This window comes from Melopsittacus undulatus, chromosome Z (assembly GCF_012275295.1).
Source record: "Melopsittacus undulatus isolate bMelUnd1 chromosome Z, bMelUnd1.mat.Z, whole genome shotgun sequence".
Classification (NCBI taxonomy): Eukaryota; Metazoa; Chordata; class Aves; order Psittaciformes; family Psittaculidae; genus Melopsittacus; species Melopsittacus undulatus.
Genome location: NC_047557.1, coordinates 30,229,098 through 30,251,506, shown reverse-complemented (window position 1 = coordinate 30,251,506; position 22,409 = coordinate 30,229,098). Strand labels below are relative to the sequence as shown.

The following is a 22,409-nucleotide window of genomic DNA, read 5'->3' as shown; positions in this document are numbered from 1 at the left end:
AGACACCAGTAATGAAATTCATATTTGTATTTAAAATTTGCATTTGAAATGGTGGAGCTTGAGAGGAGACCCAGGGCAGTGAGGAGGGTGTGCACTAAGTTTGCTGCCCTGGACTTCAGTAGAGCGAACTCTGGCCTCTTGAGGAATCTTCTTGGTGGAATGCCATGAGATAAAGCCCTGGAGGGAAGACTGACCCAAGAAAGCTGGTTAATATTCAAGGATCACCTCTTCCATGTTCAGGAGCTTTGTATCCCAACAAAGAGGAAGTTGGACAAGAACACCAGGAGGCCTGCGTGGATGAACAAGGAGACCCTGGACAAATTCCAGCATAAAAAGAGACCTACAGAGAGCAGAAGCAAGGATGTGTAGCCTGGAAATTGTGGGCCCCCTCTAGAAGGAAACAGGAGACCTGGTTATCCAGGACATGGGGAAGACTGAGGTACTCAACATTTTTACTAGGTCTTTACCAGCAAGAGCTCCAGCCACACTGCACAAGAAGCAAAATGTAAAGGCAGGGGCAGGGAGAATGAAGAACCACCTGCTGTAGAAGATCAGGTTCAAGATCATGTAAGGAACATGAAGGTGCACAAAGCCTGAGAAGATGCATCTGCAGGTCCTGCTTCAACTAGCAGATGAAGTTACCAAGCAATTATCCATCATATTTAAGAAATCAGAGCTGTTAAATGAAGCTCCTCCTGACTGGAAAAGGGGAAATATAACCATTTTAAAAAGGGGGAAAAAAAAAAGAAAACCCAGGGAACTACAGGCCAGGCAGTCTCACCTCAGTGCCTGGCAAGATCATGGAGCAGATCCTAATGGAAACTATGTTAAGGCACATGGACAACAAGGGGTGATTGGTGAATGCCAACATGGCTTTACTATGGGTAAAAAGTGCCTGACAAATCTGGTAGCCTTCTATGATGGGTCACCAAATGGGACCCTTCTATGGGCCACAGCGCTCGTGGATAAAGGAAGAGTGACTGATGTCACCTACCTGGACTTTGACGGTCCCACATGGCATCCTTGTCTCTAAACTGGAGAGGCACGGATTTGACAGATGGACCACTCAGTGCATAACGAATTGGCTGGACAGTTGCACTCAGCCAGTTGTGGTCAACGGCTCAATGTCTAACAGGAAACTGGTGATAAGTGGCATTCCTCAAGGGTCAGTATATTGGGAATGGTCTTGTTTAACATCTCTGTCAGCAACATGGACAGTGGGGTTGAGTGCGCCTTCCGCAAGTTTGCCAATGACACCAAGCTGTGTCATGTGGTTAACATGCTGGAGGGAACGGATGCCATCCAGAGGGACCTTGACATGCTTGAGAGGTGGGCCAATGCCAACCTTATGAAGTTCAGCAAGGCAAAGTGCAAGGTCCTGCACTTAGGTCGGGACAATCTCAGGCACAGCTACAGGCTGGGTGGAAAATGGGGTGATGGCAGCCCCGAGAAAGACATAGGGGTGCTGGTTGCTGAGAAGTTCAACATGAGCCAACAGGGTGTGCAGATGAAGCCTAGAAATCAAACCGTATGCTGGGCTGCATCAAAAGGAGCATGGCCAGCAGGTCAAGGGACTCTGCTCTTCTAAGACCGCACCAGCAGTACTGCATCCAGCTCTGGGGTCCCCAACACAAGAGGGATGTTGACCTGCTTAAGCAAGTCTAGAAGACACCAAAAAGATGATGAGAGGGTTGAAGCACCTCTGCTATGGAGACAGGTTGAGAGAGTTGCGCTAGCTCAGCCTGGAAAACACCAGGTTGGAGAGGACTATGAGCAACCTCATCTAGTGGACGGTGTTCCTACCCATGGCAGTGGGTGGTAGAACTAGATCATCTTTAATATCCCTTCCAATCCAAATCATTCTATCATTCTATGATTATGACTGAACTATGTATCACAATTGTTACTCGCGAAAACATAGTTTGTACCTGTACTGCGATTTGTGTGCACGCTGTTATCACTCTGCTCAATCAAAGTCCCATGTAACATAAAGTGATTTCAAATAAGTGAATTTTATATTATGCAGTGTATTTTCCATACATGAAATATCTAACTGAACTTTGACGATGACACCAAGCTGTGGGGTTCGGTTGATACACTGGAGGGAAGGAATGCCATCCAGAGGGACCTTGACATGCCTGTGAGGTGGGCTGATGCCAACCTCATGAAGTTTAACCATGACAAGTGCAAGGTCCTATACCTGGGTGGGAGCAATCCCAGGCACAGCTAAGGTTGAGCAAAAAGGAAATTCATGGTAGTCCTGCGGAGAAGGACTTGGGGGTGTTAGTCAATGAGAAAATAAACATGAGCCAGCAGTGTGCGCTCACAGTCCAGAAAGCCAACCGTTTTCTGGGCTGCATCAAAAGGAACGTGACCAGCAGGTCAAAGGAGGTGATCCTGCCCCTCTACTCTGCTCTCGGGAGACCTCACTTGGCGTATTGTGTGCAGTTCTGGTGCCCTCAACATAAAAAGGACATGGAACTTTTGGAACAAGTCCAGAGGAGGGCCACGAGGATGATCAGGGGACTGGAGCACTTCCCATATGAAGACAGGCTAAGAAAGTTGGGGCTGTTCAGCCTGGAGAAGAGAAGGCTCCGTGGAGACCTCCTAGCAGCCTTCCCCTATCTGAAGGGGGCCTACAGGGATGCTGGGGAGGGACTATTCATTAGGGACCGTAGTGATAGGACCAGGGGTAACGGCTTGAAACTTAGACAGCAGAGGTTTAGAATGGATATAAGGGAGAAATTCTTTCCTGTTAGGGTGGTGAGGTACTGGAATGGGTTGCCCAGGGAGGTTGTGAATGCTCCATCCCTGGCAGTGTTCAAGGCCAGGTTGGATGAAGCCTTGGGTGATATGGTTTAGTGTGGGGTGTCCCTGCCCATGGCAGGGGGGTTGGAACTAGATGATCTTGAGGTCCTTTCCAATCCTAACTATTCTATGATTCTATGATTCTATGACTATATCGGACCACAGCTCTTCCACCTGACAAATGGCAAAATAACTAAAATGTATTTAATTTACATTGCTATGCTGCTGATAAACTAACCAACTTTGAGAAAGCTCTAAGGACTCATGGCATAGAGATTAGGTTTACATTTACATCATCTGTAAATCTAATTTTACAGGATTATTGTGTTGACAAGACAAGAAGCAGTACCACATAGGGAAAACATATTTTGTTGTTATTTTTTATCTCTTAGGCAGCACAAATCTAACCTATGTCAATGTCAGGTTAGATGTCTGGGCAAAACACAAGCAGAATTTTGAGGAATCAGGTTACTTGAATGCTTACAGTTAAGATTGTTATGAAGCTCTTCACTGAAACCAGAGGCCCCTAATAGCAACTTATCTTCATAAATTAAGTATGGAAGATGCAAACCAAAAAAATACAATCACAGGTCCAAATTCACATGACAAATCAATGCCCAAATTGGAATTATAAATTAATAGCTTCAGGCTACAGTTCCTGCATAGATCACTAAAACAAATGTCCCATAAACACTCCATATACTAGACAACAATTGCATATAAACTCCCTCAAGGACCTATTTCTTAAGTGTAATTATTTTGCACATTTAAAAAAAAATATATAACGCATTTCTCAGCCTAGAAATTGCATTTAGCAAAACCCCACTGGCATTAAAATCAAGTCACTTCCAATACTGACGATCTGCAAAAGAGCTTCACATTTTGACAAAAGCAATGACAACTTTATAGGCTGGATTTTATATTAATTTGAAAAAAAAAAGACTACTATGGTATCTTGGAACTAGGGTAATTTATTAGGCAATCCTCTGTATGAATACTTCAGGGAACTAATCCTCGTTAAAAGCAAGTCATAAGTTTTCTGTGTTTCTCTTCAAACCATTATTATAGGAATGGAAGTTCAGCTCTAGAAGATAACGTTACAGAAGAGACATCTGTCTCACTGGCAAACATCACATCCAGTTTGCCTACTGGCTCCATAGCTACCCTTGAGAAGGTTATTGAAGGTTGTACTAATGCAGCCAGAAATACATTTTCATTTTGGCATGCTTGATAATGAGAAATTACACATGCCTTTGTATCTAAGACTGCAGTTATATGCACCCCTTTAAGAGGTAAAATATTATAAGCTAAAAAGGCTGAGCAATTAGAACTGTAAGTTTCAGCCAGAGGACAATGAGTCTTAATGATCAATGAGCAGCAAATAAGGCATAAATGTTAGAAGAACTGGTCTGTATTCCCTTCTTGATTCAAAATGGCTGCTCTTGGATCCTAACATTTGTAGGTGTCCACTCTAAGGCAGTTAAGCACTGGTCACGAAAGATGTCAGGAGACCAAAGGCACCAGTGATAATCAAAGTCGTCAGTTCTTGCCATTTCTGCAGATCAGCTGCTAGCCCACAAGGCTGACAAACAGTACTGGACATTCAGATAATGTTAACATTTGATCTTTCAAAACCTTCCTTTCTTAAATGCCTACAAAGATTCTACCATAATTTTATAGGAGTTTTTTGAGTCTTCAGGATACCACATACCATATAAGTACTTTTTATTAATTATGGTAATCAAAGCTTGAAAATTTAACTTAAAGAAATCAGAAGTAATGTAGGTACCAGAGGAAAGCAGAGAAAACATTTTCCTAGCATAGCGATACTGCTCCAAGTAGTAGATAGTACTGGTCTATTCAAATGCTAGACGATGAAGCATAAGAAATGCCAATTCTGTACTTGACTAACTCATGCTTACACAAGAGCAAATTATTCTTAAGGAAGTAAAACTCCACTCAAAAAACAGATCAATACAGTAGGGAGTGAAAGCAATACTGCAAATTATAATACTTATATGGCAAAAATAAATGCTTCTATCAATTGGTTAACAAATTTTTCTCTACCTCCTAAGTAACACACTTAACATTTCTTTCTTAAATAAGGAAGAATCTTCAAGAAAAATCTGGCATTCTAAGCCCTGAATCAAAATAATCACATTCCCCTATTTCAGCATGCTTTTTTTTTTTTCTTTCTAATACCTAAACGGGCTGACAGGAAAGCTGTAGAGGGACTTTTTACAAGGGCATGTAGTGACAGCACAAGGGGGAATGGCTGTAAACTGAAAGTGAAGATATTCAGATTGGCTATTAGGAAGAAATTCTTCGCTATGAGGGTGCTGAAGCACTGGCACAGGTTGCCCAGAGAAGCTGTGGCTGCCCAATCCCTGGCAGTGTTCAAGGCCAGGTTGGACGGGGCTTGGAACAACCTGGTCTAGTGAAGACATCCCTCCCCAGGCAGGGGGGTTGGAACAAGATGAGTCCTTTCCAGTCCTAACCACTCTATGATTCTGTGATTCTATGACATTACCTTATATGGCTCGACTACTCATATCAAATCAAGCACATCCCACAGGATACTAAGTGTGCTATGTCATAGCAGAAGGAAAACTACAGCTGTAGAAGTAACAATTTTCACTAATCAAACTCTTATATAAGCCACGTTTTCCACTCACTATAGTTTTCTCAAATTCCTTTTCTTACAAAGTAACAAAGACAAAATTACTTTGAACTTCTGAATCATATTTAAAACACTAAAAACCACATACAAAGAAACCCATACTGAATTCAATCTGTACATCATTATTATATCATTTAGGGCAATGGGAAATTTTAGTCAGCTTGAATCTAAAAACAGTTTCTAATGTTGCATGGCCAAATATTGCTTGAAAGAAATCCCTGGGACCAACCAATGTGCATCCAAAGTCAGTATGCTTGCTCCTTCTGCTGAATTTGCTTTTTTTATTGCTTAAGTGAGCAGAAATATAACTGCATTAAATACAAAAGAATAATATTACCACAAGCTAATATACCACATTGAGCATACACCAAGGTTCATTACATAAAAATTATTAGTATTGTGAGTGTGACATACAGTCACACTGTACTGCCACACTTATTTTTCTAAACTGGCAGCCTGAGCTATAATTTCTGGGATTGATTCCCCAGCCCCCAGCATTTCTCATTGCTCAGTCCTTTAGACATTAATTACACAAAAATGATCATAATAAGGAAGCCTCAGAAATCAAGATTTATATAGGGGAAGGTTTCAGGGAGAGTGCAGAAAAAAAAACAACTAACCCAAAACAAAACAAAAGAGCACCAATAGACCACAAAGAAACAATTAATCCAGTCATTTTTCTGTAAGGGAAACATTCAGATCATGTAGAAACATACACATAAAAGAGTATATGCAGTGACAAAAAGAAAACACAGAAGTCAATATCCAAGCGATCCAATGAAAAGGAAATTAATTTCTGCAAAGGACTCTGTATTAATAGACAATCCAGAAATTCTCTGCTAAAATTTAAGTATGCTGTCAAATACGATAGTATTCTGGTTGCCAAATTAGGATTCTGAAATGCCTGACAGTGTCAAAGAATGCTGCCTTCATACTAATAACAGACTCCAATCATCTCTATTCACAGAAACTTCCTAATAGAACCTTAGTATTTGAAGGAGTTCAAATACATTAATTTGAATATAAATTACCTGTATTAGAAATGGCTACACACTATCCAAATTGTGGGAAGTGACATGATTTGCACATGAACTACAAAGCCCCGATTTCTTAGTTTTTCATAATAGCTGTCCTGGTTTGAGCAGTAGCAGTCATTTTTCTCCTTCTTGGTAGCTGGTGCAGTGCTGTGTTTTGACTTTCGGGCTGAGAATGATTGCTGATAGCGAGCATGTTTTGAGTTACTGCTCAAATGCTTACTCTGGCCAAGGACTTTTCTGAGCTCATGCTCTGCCAGGGAGGAGGGGAGGCCGGGAGGAAGGAGAGACAGGACACCTGACCCAGGCTAGCCAAAGAGGTATTCATACCATAGCACGTCATACCCAGGATGTAACCGGGAGAGAACCAGAAGGGATGGAGCTCTGGGGGGATGAGGAGGTATCGGTCGGTGCTCGGTCGGGCAGGGTGGAGTAAGTTATGGGTCGGTCGCTGGTGAGGTGTTGTATTCTCTTCACCTGTTATTGGCTTTATCATTATTATTTGTAGTAGTAGTAGCAGTAGTGATTTGTGTTGTGGCTTAGCTATTAAACCGTTCTTATCTCAACCCGTGGGGGCTACATTCTTTGGGTTCTCCTTCCTAACTCTCCGGAAGTTGGGGGAGCGAAGGGGGGGAGTGAATGAACAAGCTGTGTGTGGACTTGATTTAAACCACGACAGTAGCACGAGCCCGTATCTTCTTCCTCCATTTTGTTTACATTTACAATTTTACCAGACTCAGATAAACTAAAATATAAAGTAATGTATCAGTGCACAAATGCTCCTTGTAAGAGGGATAGATGAACCCAAAAATTACAGAGGAACTACAGTATCATAGACATTACCAGCATTATTTTTGTTCAAAAAAACACAGATAACAAAAAAATGGGTAAGTATGCATGCTGAATTGTATTTCTGGTAACTCCAGAATAAGGATGAAGCATCTTCATAAAGAACACAGTCATTAGTACATTTAATACTGATTATTCCCCTTATACCTGACAACAAACATTCCTGAACATGGTCAGAATAATCTCCTTTGAGTGGCATTCATCTAGCCATGGACCTTTAACACGCACACCAGCATCTGCCAGGAAAGCTAATGAGGCATCAGTTTGCCCATCTCCCTCAGCAGTTCTTCAGTCTGTGTTTTGGATGTAAACATTCTGCTCATCCAAAGTCTATTGTTTCTCTTCTAATGTTGTCACAAACACATGCTGATAAATTAGATCGCAATGAAAAAAAGTCACATGAAAATAAAATAAAATTCCAGTTGCAGCTAGGAAACACCAATTACTGCCATGTCCAATAAAACTGTTAATTACTTCCTTCAATCAATGAGCAGACAGGTGCTTAATAGCTGCTTGAAATGATTCTAAGGCAACATTTTCTTTTTCTCACAAAAAATATACCCTTATCTACCAGAAGGAGAATCATCACATAAGGAGGAAAGACTGGAAGGTATATGACTTCTTGTTGGGATGCTGCTACTTTCATGTAAAATTAAGACACTGAAAAGCTGACAAACTACCGGACAAGATAGCAGACAAAGAGCAGAATCCTTAATATGAACAAACCAGTGTCATCACATCATCATCTAGCCAAATTATATCATACACATCCATGCTTAAATCCATGCATTAGACATTTTACACTCTGTTTTAACTATAACATTGAAAAAGGATCAGCAAGCAAAAGGAACATAATCTCTAATTAAAAAATAGCAATTTAACTGCAACCTACCACATATTTAAATCTTTAATTACTTTACTAGATGAATCTTACTGTTAATATCATCTTTTCTGTGTAAATTACCAGAACGCTTTCTGAAATATGCTCTGTCTAGCCCTCAAGATATCCATATCCATTTATGATAAAGATCATGGACCTAAGCTGTGTCTAATTTTCAGAAAGATGCTTAACGGCTAATTGAAGTACCATGCCTGGCAAAACTGCCACTCAGATAAAAAAGAGAGTATGGTTTTCCCAAACTAGTGATATGGAAGACCCAAGTCAATGACTTCAGCCTAGGAACAAGAAGGGAGATGTACTGCTGAGGGAGAAGTTAAAATTACAGCACTGAGCTTAACAATACCTGAATTCTTGCTAAACGAAAGCATAATATTCCTTAGTTGCATAATATTCCTTAGTTACATGAAGAAGAATCTATTAACAGTCATGCTGCCTCTCTCTAAAATCAAGAAAGTTTGTCTGTAGCTGAAAGCAATACCTACTGTTGACTAAAGGTATAACCAGAGTGGCAAAAATCAGGAGTCCAGCAAGACTCCTACCCTTAGAGTACAAAATAAGAGATGTAAGCAAAATGCAGGTGCAAAGTGTAGGTAAACACTAAAGCATACAGCAATGCTGGAATCAGAGCTGCAGTCATAGACATGGTATCAGCTCCATTCTGTACTACGCTACACTGAGTGTCAAAGTGTTTAAGGGAGAGTGGGGACCAATCTCCAGTTTTGCAAACTGAAGAGATTCTGAAGAATAGTACCGGGAAACTCTGTGTGTTGCAGAACTAAAATGGTAAGGCAATATGAAAAAGGAATGTGTTTGTTTTCCATTTTGATGGATGGTTTTGATGCATAGCTCGATAAGCTTCACAAGCCATGTTTGATAGATTAAAGTAGCTTTATTCATCAACTTTGGCTGGCTGTATATGTGATTGCTGGATAAAGCACATTTACTTTTTCTACTTACTTCAGAGAAGCAAATCCCTATCGTGTGTAAATTTCTTAGCTCTTGTAGCCATCCGCACAACACAGTGGCTCTCTAAAGTTAAAGCACTCAAGGAAGCTCACAAAAAGCTGAGAAGTTGTTTTAACTGTTTTGATCACTAGTTAAAAAGATATCTAGTTAAAAAGAACCAAATTTCATGCCTGTAAAATTATTTACTTCTTTTGTATGGAACTCTGCTTAGAGATCACTGTCATTTATCATGATTATTTATGGGCGTGCCTCTTTCTTAATTCCTTCTGAAGACACGGACATCATACAGTAACGTCTGCAATCCATAGTGAAGATTTGGGCAAACGTGCTAAAAATTACGGCTTAACATTACACTTCCTATTTATCCAATTAAATTAAACAATGTAATTTCTTGGTCACTACTCAGCATTAAGATTTTTTTTCTTTTTTTTTAATTACTTACAAGTACCTAAATGCCACATCAGAAGCCCAGTCTTACACATTCCTGCGAAGGCCTGCTTTGTGCCATATAAAATTAAGCAGAAAACTACACTAAGAACGTTCTCAGTAATTGTTCAGCTATGGAAATAGAAAGATCTTTTGCTGTTTTCTAATACACAAAGATTGTTTTCATCACGTCCGAAAACAGAACTATGTTTTTCCACCTCATTTTATGCTTGTGAAAACATGGTATTTGCTTTTAAAGTCTTTCACACTATTCACTACTTGTAAACCTGCTTTATTTTTATTTTAAATCAATTGAGTAAAATTTATTTACCAAAACTACAGGGAGAGAGATATTCATTCTTTCCACATGAAACTAAGCAAAAGCCTGGAAATAAAGGTGTATGTGAAGACTCACAAAAAACTTTTGATGATACCCAGAAGTCTGTAGTCTTTTTCTTGAATGAGAAGATTCTCAAACACCCAGTATGTACCAAAAAACCAGACAAGTAAAAGGTAGCTTTACTGCAGTAAAGGGAACTATAGCTTATACATAAGATTCATATTCAAAGGATTCTTATGTCACTTTTGTCTATGTTTACAAAATTAAAAACTTGTTCTTAAAGACAACTGTTATGAGTTCTAATAACGAATGTCTGGTGAATATACTAATTTTAAATGACATGCTATTTTTTTTTTGCACTGGCAAATCTAATGTTTTTAGAAGAATTTGGATGGAAACAAGCAAAAAATGCATGACCTTTCAGTGGATTCAGAGGCCTCACCGATACATTTCCCAAAGAGAAAGAAATTATTTCATTTTGGTTGTTATTACAAATGCCTATAGTTGTGGTTTAATCCCAGCGGGTAACTAAGTACCATGGAGCTGCTCACTCACTTTCCCCCACGTCTTGAGAGAAGAACCAGAGAAAACAAACATCAGTGTGTTCTCAACATTATTCTCAAACTAAAGCCAAAACACAGCACTGTACCAGCTACTAGGAAGAAAATTATCTCTATCCCAGCTGAAACCAGGACACCTATATGTACAATACAGAAAAAGATCATCAAAAAATATATCAAATAGCACACTCACCTTCGTCAATAGTTGCTTGCTGTTTAACCAAAGTCATTGGAGATCTAGTTGGGGGTTTATTTAGTGGATGACGCCAACTCTTAGATATTTTCATTCTTTCAGCTTCCACTGACTGAAAAGTTTAAAACAGAACTAATTTAGTATGTAATTCTGCAAAGTAAGTTTTGATGAAAATATTCTTCTGTAGAGATGACAATTCTGTAAATACTACTTAACATACTAATAAAACATTTGTCTCTAATTCAGAATATACAGTTTCACTTGAAAAGAACAATCCTTGTCAAACACAAATAGTTTGACATATAACTTATGGCAGCCCTTCCCAAATTACACAGCATATATCCTGGTTTGCTCAGGTGATGTTTAAGAGGAAGAACAGAAGCACAATAGAACCACTAACTGTGCCTGGGAAAATGAGGCAGAAACACATTGACTTCATTTGTAAAAAAGTACAAAATTTCTGAAGTACAAAAATGACCTTGAGCTGAGACCAGAAATTAAGAGCACTGAATGCAATTAACATCTTAATTTGCAACATGAGGAAATTCCTTCTTCTCTCAAGCTTTGAAGTACACATTCAGCTTGAAGTTACACAAGGTTAAAAAACTAAAGCCAATGCTACAAGCTCTGGAAGTCCAGCTTTCAAAACTCCAGACTTGAGTGCCAGTGGGGGAATCATGACGTAAACCAACTCTTTATGGTATCTGAAGGTTCAGGAGCTGAACTAGCAGAAGGATGGGAAGGACAGTCTCATATGATCCCTATAGACCACAGCATTCTGTTCCTCAACACCCTAAATCTAACCTAGCAGGTTACACACATTCCCCTGGACTAATTTGAGGGTTGAAAACTACTACTATACAATGGGAAGAAAAATATGAAACAACATATTTACAGTGATAAGCAGAGGTAGGAAGAATGCGGTTAAAGCATAGGACAGGTTTAGGATCTAGAAAGTTACCAAGCAAATAAAAAGGGAAAAAAAGATCAGACTTTTTAATTACATATGTACAACACATTTCTTCTTAAAAGAGAAAGAAGGAATGCAGTTATACTGGAGAATATCTGAAAACTTATATATAGATAGCTGAAAGGCAGAGAAAGAGATAAATATAATCTCTAATACATGGTGATTAAAACACTGAGATGTTTACAGTGTTCCTTTCTACTACAGTGGAAAGGCTGGAGCCAAGATTATTAAAACTCACAACATTGCAAATAAAATCAGTACTGCACAGTTCATGTCTGTGAAAGGGTCAGCAAGATTTTACTTTGGCTTCTAAAATGTATTTCCCACTAAGTCTGGCAATCTGCAAGTGGATTTCCTGACCACTCTCTGCCCAACTGGCACTGAACTCACAACTCGGAAAGCAATGTAATAAAATGAAAGCAAACTGTTTCCACCTAACCCTCATGCAGAGATGCTCCATGTATTTTCTTTCTCCACTTCTTCATTTGAAAAGGGCATCAGTCCAAAAATAAATTACCATGTGCTCCCACATTGATATGTTCTGTCCATGGACAGTAAGGCTCAGAAGCAACCTATTCTGCTGACATTTTATGGGCATACTCTTAAATCTCCTTAAGACTCAGTCAAAACACCCCTTTTTTGAAACACAAACACAATACCCATCTCTTATACTTTCAATTTCATGTCAATAGCAATAACTAAAGCTGATAGCCTTGCTCCTACTGGCAGGCAGCGAACATGGGAATAGTTTGAGAATAGCTGCTCACAGTTTGGATTCACAGATATAAAGTGAAATTACTAGGTAATTAAAATCAGAGGGAAAATACATCAAATCAGCAAGCTCCTGAAACATTATGCTTTTGGATCCAAATTCCCATTCTTGCCTGAACATTTCAAAACATGTTCAAATTATCATCTAAATAAAATCATGCATATTCTTAAATTTTTTAATACGGATATCAAGTCTCATTAGAAAAATGTTCATTCACATTTCATGAAATCAGGAATATAATACTATAATGATGTAATTTGCTTCACATACACTGGATGTTTCCATGCCATCTTTCTCATCGTTCTTTACAACAGGAACTTCTTCATGTTCCAACGTACTTCCACAGCTTTCTCGGTCGTTGACATCATCCTCTACCAAGACTTTTTCCTCTTTATCTGGGTTTTCAGCTTCAGAAGCTTGTCCCTCTGACTTACGGCATGGGATGGGTGAAACAGACTGATACTGAGATGCCAAACTCACTTCTTCTCTACAGCTAGCTGAAGTTGACATGCAAGCGACAGAAACTTCAAATGCAAGAGGATGACTGGAATCTGTCCTGTTCTCATCTTCCATTTTTGTTTTCTCTAGTGCAGGAACAGGTCTCAAAAATGAGTCTGAATGGATGCTTCCTACAGATGAAGAATATTATTTGTTAATAAATCTCACTTTATATTACTGCATTTTATTTCACAACAATCTGAGTTACTCAAATTTAAAGAACAGTTCCTCATTTAGAAATCATACAGAAAATCAGCTGGTAAGAGGACATAAACCTTTTGTGGTTTGATCAAAGAATAAATTAAACGTGAATGTTTTAGAGTTTGGTGTATGAACTACAACTTTAATCACTTAATCGGTATTTTGTATTTGAATTACAACAGATCTTCATGTCGTTCAAAATAATCAATATTCATGTAGATTGCTTATCCTCACAGTCAACAATTTTTTTGACTAGTTGGAAAAAATTGAAAAAAAGTTTGTATACTTGCATTTATATACATTGAACTTTATACCCTGCATTTGTACCTATTATGCCTGTTTTAAAAATTAAGAAATACTATTGGTTTACAATTTGGAAAATCTATTTTAAATAGATGCCAAGAATATTTTGCAAACAACAGCGCTGGTGTAATAATGAAAAGCAATTAGCATAATTTTATATTTCAGTGACTCTAAAGGGTGAAATTGTGTGGATTTTCCTCTATCAAAATATAAAATACTTGCATGGAAGATGCAGATGCTTGCACGGAACAGACAGAACAGTGAATTAGAGAGGTCACCCCAAAAACATGTTCCTGAAGATCTCAGTGGCACACACCAGTGTATTCTGATTCAGCAGCACACCCAAAGCATCAAAGAAAACAACACTTCTCATATTTTTACAATGGCTGTTTGAACTTGTTTTATCTGAAAAATTTCTTTTTTCCATCAAATGAATACAAAATTTGGTAATACAAAGCCAAAACTAAAACTTAATCTCTGTGTATGAAGAGTACTGCCTTGACTGTGCAAAACTGACATACTAGCTAGAGATAACACAGGACAAATGATCAACTCCAATGTGAGTACTGGAGTTTCTACCATTGTATCTAAAAAAGTCATTTTCCTTATGAAGGTCCTGGCACCACTCTTTTTAGCACAAAGGTAAAAGGACAGATCTCCACTCTTCTCTGTTTTCCTTCCTTTGTCAACAAACCCAGAGTGGACGTTAACTAAATACCAGTTTCCTAGAGGTCATGAACATGCCAAACCTCTACTAAAAGTCAGGCAGGGCTGTAAAGCAATAGAACCATCCTTTTTTTTTTAAGAAAAAGAAAAGAAAAGATATTATTAGAACAGACCTGGAAAAGTTTGATAGAGCACCAACTAATTTGTATGCAGGAATTCCTAAGCCTCCATATTGGAATACTGACTTTGTTATCTTTATGTGGATCAATCCTAGTGTTTACCACTTCTAAATAACCATTAACAGAATCACTAATATTCACAAACTGGGAAATACTGCCTATACGCAATTTGCAAGTCAATTTTCAGTATCAATATAAACCCAAACGGGACTGCTCACAAACTTGAAGTTCAGTTTAGTTTGCCTTTCTGAACAGCAATGTGAAACTGCACCTGAACTACACAGAAATGTGAAACAGAAGAAATAAAGTCCAGAACAGACCAAGTATGCTAGTATAAAATAGTTTTGTGGGGAAAAAAGGACCACCTTTGCCTTTACAACTTGCATTGTCAGCCAGCTGGAAGTGACAAGCAATCTGCAGCCTCAAAATAGAGCATTTTTGTGCACAAGTATAAACAACTTCTGATATGCAGCATTCTTCATGTAAACACACATAGCTTACTATCAGCATATATGTTCTCTACTGTTTCTGTGTTAAGACATTCTGTATCATTTCTCTATTAAAAAAAAAAATTGCTGTTAAACATTATCAGTCTATTGAAGAAATATAATTTACGAAACCTAATCATTTTTGCCCCTTAAAAACCACTTCACTAACAGTTTAGGTGATATTACTCTCAGCTCAGAATATTAATTTTGACATATTTTCATTCTTACTGAATATCAATCTTCTCTGCATAACTACATAAGCATTTTAATATGCTACTTAGGATAATACTATGCTTTATCACCCACTGATCTGTGGTATTAGAGCCTACAACTTTCATGTGAAACATAACCAGTCCTTATCTCACCTGCAACCTTGACATTATCCAACAAATGTTGATCCAGCTGCATTCTACTACTGTCGTCTTCTCCCCCAGAAGGCACTTCTGTGTTTACAAGTCTCTCTTTTTCCCCAGGTTCTTCACTGACCTTGAAGCCATCAGTAGCTGCTTCACTTGCTGTGATTTCTGCACCAGCTACCATAGCAGATACTCTCTTGTCCTCTGGAGTTTTAAGCTTTTTAGATCGAGATTTGGTGTGAGGGAAGCTGTTATAAGAGATATTGCTGTCAGAGTAGAATGTCTGTCTTGGATAAGATAAAACATCTACCAATATATATGTCCCTTTCACCTGCTTAAAGTGGTAAAAAACTGACAATTTTTCATCTTTTTGTGTTGAGATAGTGTTTACAATTTATTAAGTGACAGATTAACAATTGATTGGATCTAACCTTCCAATCTTTTATCACCACTGTATGGCAAAGTTATTAAACTGTAAAAGTAAAATAACCTCATGTAACTATTACTTAACAAGCATTCAAAGTAGCTTTTTAATAAATCATTATTTTGAACCTGAAAGAGAATACCCCTTATAAAAGTAATGTAGACAAAACATTCTCAGCTGCACTAAAATCAGATTGCATTGCAAACTCAAATGCTAATAAAACACTACTCTGAACATCATTATAAAATAGGACCTGCTTCAATATTTAAATTTTAAAATGCATTTTCAGGAAAAATTCTGAAAACGAAATAATTTGAATGGCTACAGCAAACAATATATACCATAATGCTGTGTAAAAACCCCACAAATTAAAGCTTCCATATGTTTTTGCACATTCAGAGCTAGAAGAGAAACGTTAAAGCCAGAGAAATGGTACCCTCTGTCAGAAACTGCTTTGGAAATTATGTGTTTGGGATAAAAGTAACAGGAGGTAAGTACAGGTTCAAATTCAACTATGTGACACAGGAGGTGATTTTTATGTGCTTCATCACACATCAGATTTCAGAACTTGTAACACACTAGTTATAAAAGCCCAACAGTGGCAGGCAAATAATGGTTATAAAGGTCTTGCATCTCAGACTATAGACATCTCCAGAGAAACATTTTGCTACCCCTTACATTTTATCCTATGTTGATCAATGTGTACCTTTCAACATCCTCTATAAAACAGTAATTTCCAGAAAATTTGTCTGAGATGCCCACCACTTCACAGTATAATATAACAGCAAGTATTATTACTGTTTATATGCAGTTCAAGATGTTCCATTGTTGCAAAGTATTTCAGCCACTAATGTCAGAGTTAAGCTCTCCCTGTCACTATATTCATGAAGATTTCCATGGATGGCATTTGTATTTCACTCTGCTGTAACTTGTATTATTCCCATAATCAAAATGATGACAATTGCAAACGACACATTACACTACAAATGAAAGTGAATAAACATTTCATCCTCTCTTTTCAATACACAGTTATAGTGCCTGAACAAAAGCCAACTCAAGAATTAAAAAGCATTGGAATTGTGTTTTTTAGCTTAGCTAAGTGCAAGAAATCAGACCATGTGATCATATGATAAAACTTCCAACAAAATTGTTATAAAGTCTTTGCTTTTAGTCAAAACTGATTAGCTGTAAGAGACTACCAAAATAATCACTACTGGTCCAAATGTGATACGTTTTACATTGGATACAATGAAACATACTACAGGCAAAATAGCATTCAACTAAACAATAGAATTCTTCCCTCTCTGCCTGGGTTAATATTATACACATATTAATAAATATGCTCTCCAGCTGATTCACTGGTTGCCTTCAAGAACTGATTCTACCCCACAAACTGTTCTTATCCAGAACAAACACAGTGTTGTACTTCTCAACCATAATAGTCCAGTATAATATTGTTTGTAGTAGGACGCTGCATATGTTCAGAAACTGTTGAAAGTCTTTGGAATTCTTGTAACTGTTTATTCATTCTTTTGTTTAGGAGTCAGTGACCTGTAAGTGCTCATTATGAAGAGAGATCTGGTTTTCTTGGTGACTCTAATTAGCCTTGCCTTGTCACTGCTAAGGTCTGGATATTCTCAACATATTGCAGAGGAGTCCTGCTCTGTTCAAATTCTTGTTCCAGGCCTCAAAGGTAATGTGGAAGCCTACTCCATCATTCAAATACTAATCCTTTCTTTCTAACAGGCTCATTTGCATCACTGACAGTTTATAACAGAGACAAAGAAGGTGCCTTTCAGTTGTCCTCTTACTTGCCCATTTGTAGTCTCCTTAAAAATGGAGTTTTAAGGTCCCTAAGATGAACTTAAGTCAGTTAAAATAAACACAGTTCAGAGAATGCATGCCAAAGTTTCCCAAACTTGCTCCTGATCAGGAGCCTGTTACGCTGACACACTGCCTGGTTGCTGTCTCTGTGTTCGTACTCAGGAGTGGTACACACACCCAAAGACTTTAAAATCAGGCCCTACTTTATACCTGGAAAAGTTTTCATTGCTATTTTGCAATATAATGGGAAGTATTTTGTATTTTATAGTCTTATGCTTATCTTCCCTTGATTTTTAAATGCTGAAGTGCCTTTAGAAGAAATAGAAAATCAGGGTAAATACATACAATATTTAATAAATAAATAAATATTTATAAATATTTAATTTATAAATAAATACAGTAGCAGTTCGTCCTCTTCTTGTGCAGTTCATCCTCTTCTTTACCTGTCTGACTTTCCTATCATTTACCTCAGGAAATCATACACACATTAACTGACAAAGAAAATTAAGAAATTCAGCTTAAGAGCAAGTTTTAAACATAACTATATTGTAAGATGATTTGAAGGACGAAAAAGGTCTTAAAAATTCAGTATTATCTTTAATCCAGCAAACTGCACTCCACGAGAAGCAAATAAAACTTCATTAGATAATGAAGAAAAAAAACCATAAAGATCCTGTTAAGACAGAAAAACATTAGTGTACAAAAAAATTTTCTACAATGCAAAGAAAAAACATGATGCACACCAAAAAATAGATCCAGCTGCAAAACTGCTTTAACAGGTCAAATTTGACCTATTAAAGACATCAACTTGACAGCTTCAGTGACAAGCTGTCGTTTGCCTCCTGATTTTCTTAGTGGTGTCAGCACCAGCCACTGAGATCTGGGCCTTCATTATGACAAATTATGATCTGTGATAGACCTGTGGTAAACACAGAGAGGTTTGGGCTGCAGCACTCTGAGAGTGTGACAAAAAGGCAGTGCTACCTCCTTGGAGATGATGGAAGTGAGGGCTAAGACTATTGCTAGAGACTTCACACAACTGTTTGGATTCTGCCACAGCTTCATGATTTTTTTTTCCAATTCAACTTTTTCCTCAACTCTTAGGAGACATCTTCCTTGTCTTTCAGTTGCAGATAACACTATAAACAATGGCAACCATCCACACCTTGAAAATTTTAATGGAATAATCTCTACGGAAGAAGAATTCTAAATACCACACTAGCATGAATTTTGATGCTCCTCATACTCATCAACTTCAACTATATACACAACATGTAAATTGAATTAATTTTTTACAGTCACTCTTGCTTCTCCCAAGTTTGTGTTAACATAGAAAACCGAAAAACAAACTTTGTTTAGGTGAAAGAATTTCAAAAAAGACTTAAGAAAAAGACACTTAGCAAAAGTGTCAAAACTGAAACAAAAAAGAAACTGACATCAATTACATGGAGGATAAATAGAAATACCTCTTGCGAAATTTCTTTATTTTCTTTCTTTGTAACCAGGTGTTCACTTCAGGTGTTGATTCAGGAGTTGGTTTTGTGTGATCAATAGTGTATATATCCTTGCCTTGTTTCCACAGCTGGTATCTGTCTGGTTGAAACTTCCTCACAAAGACGTCCATAGATATTTTCACCATGTCCCTCCTACAAGTGCACTGCAAGAGAAGACAGGTATATGTACACATGTATGTAAATGACAAGTAAGAAAATATGATCCAGTTTGCAGTAAAGAAAGTTCAAATCAAAAATCCCGCATGTGAAAACCAGCTCTTCTTTAATCAAAATGTTCCTTTTTCCCTCTTTCTCACTTCTTCAGGGGTAAGGATAGTTCAAAAGAATATACTATCTGAATAAATGCACACCAAGAATACACACTAGGATTCCACAAAGGTACTTTGGGACACTGGATTGTTTGATTAACTCCTAAAGGCTAAGACCAGAAAGAAATTACAGCAAGTCTTTTTGCTCTGTTAGCTGTTCTTGATAGTTTTCAGCAGAATGTGTTGTTGAATCCAGAGACTGCACATATCATCAGTGGCATCACAATTTTATCTTTAAAACTAACTCATGTAGCATCTACCTGGTCCAAAGTCTTTACAGGCTTACGGTCCTAGCTTTTAACTCATCAAAAGAAAATGCATACAAGTACATATCAAGCTACAGTTTTACCCAGTTTTTACTACAAAGAGGAAGAAATAAGCAAGGGGAGTGTTTCACTTAAGGTCTAGAAGGGTGTGTTATAAACATGTAATCTGACCCGTGCAATGCAAACCCTAAAATCTCATGCAGTCCCTTCTTAATCAACCTTCCTCTAGTCCCTGACTTTAGTCCTCCAAAGAATATCCACATTGCTTTTCTTTACAAATTAAGTATATGAGTGGAGTATTTTAGGCTTACCTGAATAAACTCTTAATGGTGATCACAAAAATGCAGTCTTCACTTGGAATACTGTAGATGCTGAGACAATTATCAGACTAAAGTTATTGTACCTAATACTCCATAATATTTAATATCTGGAGACTGCAATAAGTAAATCACCATGCCCACAGCATAAACTGCTGTGGTGGTTTAACCTTGCCTGGCTGCTAGGTGCCCACAAACCTGCTTTCTCAGTCCCCCTCCTCAGCAGGGAAAAATAAGAATGAAAAAGCTTGTGGACTGAGATAAGGACCAACTACAACTGCAGACTCAGCTTGAGGAAATTAAATCTATTTATTGCCAATTAATAACAGATCAGGATAGTGAGAAATAAGAAAAACAAACCCAAAACCAGCATCCCTCACATTCCATTTTCCCCAAGCTGCATTTCCATCCTGACCTATGGTGTCTGCAGGGCTGTTTCACTCACATTTTCCTTACCTGTCTCTCTCACAGCTGCTGCACAGGTTTTTTATCCTTTCTCAAAAATGCTAGCACAGGGATGCCACCAGAGCCACTGACAGGCTCAGCTCTGGGCAGCAGCAGGTTCATTTTGGAACCAGCTGGAACTGGCTCTGTTCAACATACTGTAAGCTCCTGATCTCTTCTCACAGAAGCCACCCTATACTACAAAAACTTTGCGATATAAATCCAGTACATTATTCAGTAACTATTCCAATTAAAAGCCAAACATATAGATTAAAAACATACAGTTTAAAACATATAGTCTCTAATGGACAAACTTTTAGCACTACAGCTAAATGACTCTGCTAAAGGGCAAAACTGAGACAGTATTTTTCTTCAGTAAACAGATATATTAAAAACTGGCAAATGCGAGATCTGGCTTTCTAAGTTTGCTACAACTGGGTGTATCACCATTTTTTAAGCCAGGAGAGTGTTTAATCATAGAAAAGGTGAAACACAGAAGGGACTGAATGCAACTTTTCTACTAGCTAGTTTTCTATGTGCTAGATGCAAATTTCTCTAACTGCTACTTCCATTTTTAATCCAACTTTTTCCTCTTGAAAAATCACAAGCTGCATAATGAAAAGCAGGCATCCAAGATGTATTAAAATGGTTGCTTTCCTTCCAATATGTCAACATCAACATGCTGTATGCTCACAACACTGCCCTCTAACACAAGATGGAATGGAAACAGGAAAAGAAATTCAACACAGAAATAGTAATTTGATGCAGCTGCCTTCAATGGTAGTTTTTACCCAAACCATTATCAGAATTTTCCTTATTTTCAAACAACATGCATGTATGCAGCTATGCACACATTCTGTAAGAGACTTAACCTTATTTAAACAGTGTGTCTCACCGAGAGAGTTCTTGATCATTCACAATACATAGTAATAGAAAAGCTATGAATATACTACTGTATACTGGAAAGGCGCACAGATGGTCCACTGCATTATTTTTAACTTTTAAAAATGAAATTTGTAGCACAAAGACGATCAGCACTGAGTTTTCTCTCCACTTACACACAAAATCCTTTCATATTTAAGCCATGCTGCTACATACAGAAATGGTTGTTTCAGCAAAGATTTAGAGGATTACTGGTTTTGCTGTTAGACAATAAGACCTCTAGTGGTTTGGAAGAAAATAATTGCTTGAGTCAGCCTTGAAGTATCAAAGAAGGAAAGAAAACAAGAAATAAAATATATTCTATTATCAAATGATGATAACAATACATGAACAGATGCAAATTATGTCTAAATGAGGCACATAATTTCTTTTAGTAATCCTTGATCAGTTTCCACTATATTTTAATGCAACTACTGTAAATTATTTTTAATAACAAGCAGGCATTAAGACTATCACAGAATTCTTTAGAAGTGTTAAAACTTTTAAAAACATGTATTTGTGCATAAAGACTTATGGAGGAACATCATACTCAACAGTATCACTGCTTGCCTGAAAATACAAAGCAGGCTCCTACGCACTGAAGAGGCGAAATATTTGGAAGTATCGTGTCAGACTGGCAGCAGATATGTTCTTGAAACAATTTCTACTCATACTCCCTAAAAGGAGCCTAAGGAAAAAAAACAAAACAAAACAAGCAAACAAACAAACACCCAAAAAATTCAACAAGAAAAGATCCGTGCACCCACACTACAAAAAACTTGATGCTTTGATAAATAAATAATTGGGAGGACTTTTTTTGTTCTTGGTGATGGTGGTGGTAATGGATTTTAATGTTTTTTCTTCATTTCCCATTTGACTGACTTGTAGCTGACAGTTCTATAGCTTTCTGCTCCCAAGACAAAAAAGTGAATGAAAGATTCTCTCTAAAGCAAAACAGAATGCCAATCTGTTGAAGAAGCCTCTATGGACAGATACATGCAACAGTCTACTAAAATACAGTGATGCTTCCATGGATCACTATAATTTGGAAGCAGTTTTAATATTCTTCAAAGTAAATGTAAAATTGAAGCTGATGGATCACCATGTAAAATACAACTGATGTGCCACAGATAAACATCACCTTTGCAATGAAAAGAATCATTTTCTATATGAAGTACTGCTAGTCTGATACATATTCCTC

General features: G+C 37.6%; 1 protein-coding gene across 3 annotated transcripts in view; it reads right to left on the bottom strand.

Annotated features, from left to right (window-relative positions):
• Positions 1-22,409, bottom strand: part of KDM4C (lysine demethylase 4C) — a 265,851-nt gene that overhangs the window by 108,265 nt on the left and 135,177 nt on the right. For all 3 annotated transcript variants that reach the window (XM_034073180.1, XM_034073181.1, XM_034073182.1), the window contains exons 9-12: positions 18,905-19,095; positions 15,200-15,438; positions 12,770-13,128; positions 10,758-10,869 (exon numbers count right to left, since the gene is read on the bottom strand). In XM_034073180.1, coding sequence (XP_033929071.1) covers positions 10,758-10,869; positions 12,770-13,128; positions 15,200-15,438; positions 18,905-19,095 — 901 coding nt within the window. The remainder of the gene's footprint in view (positions 1-10,757; positions 10,870-12,769; positions 13,129-15,199; positions 15,439-18,904; positions 19,096-22,409) is intronic.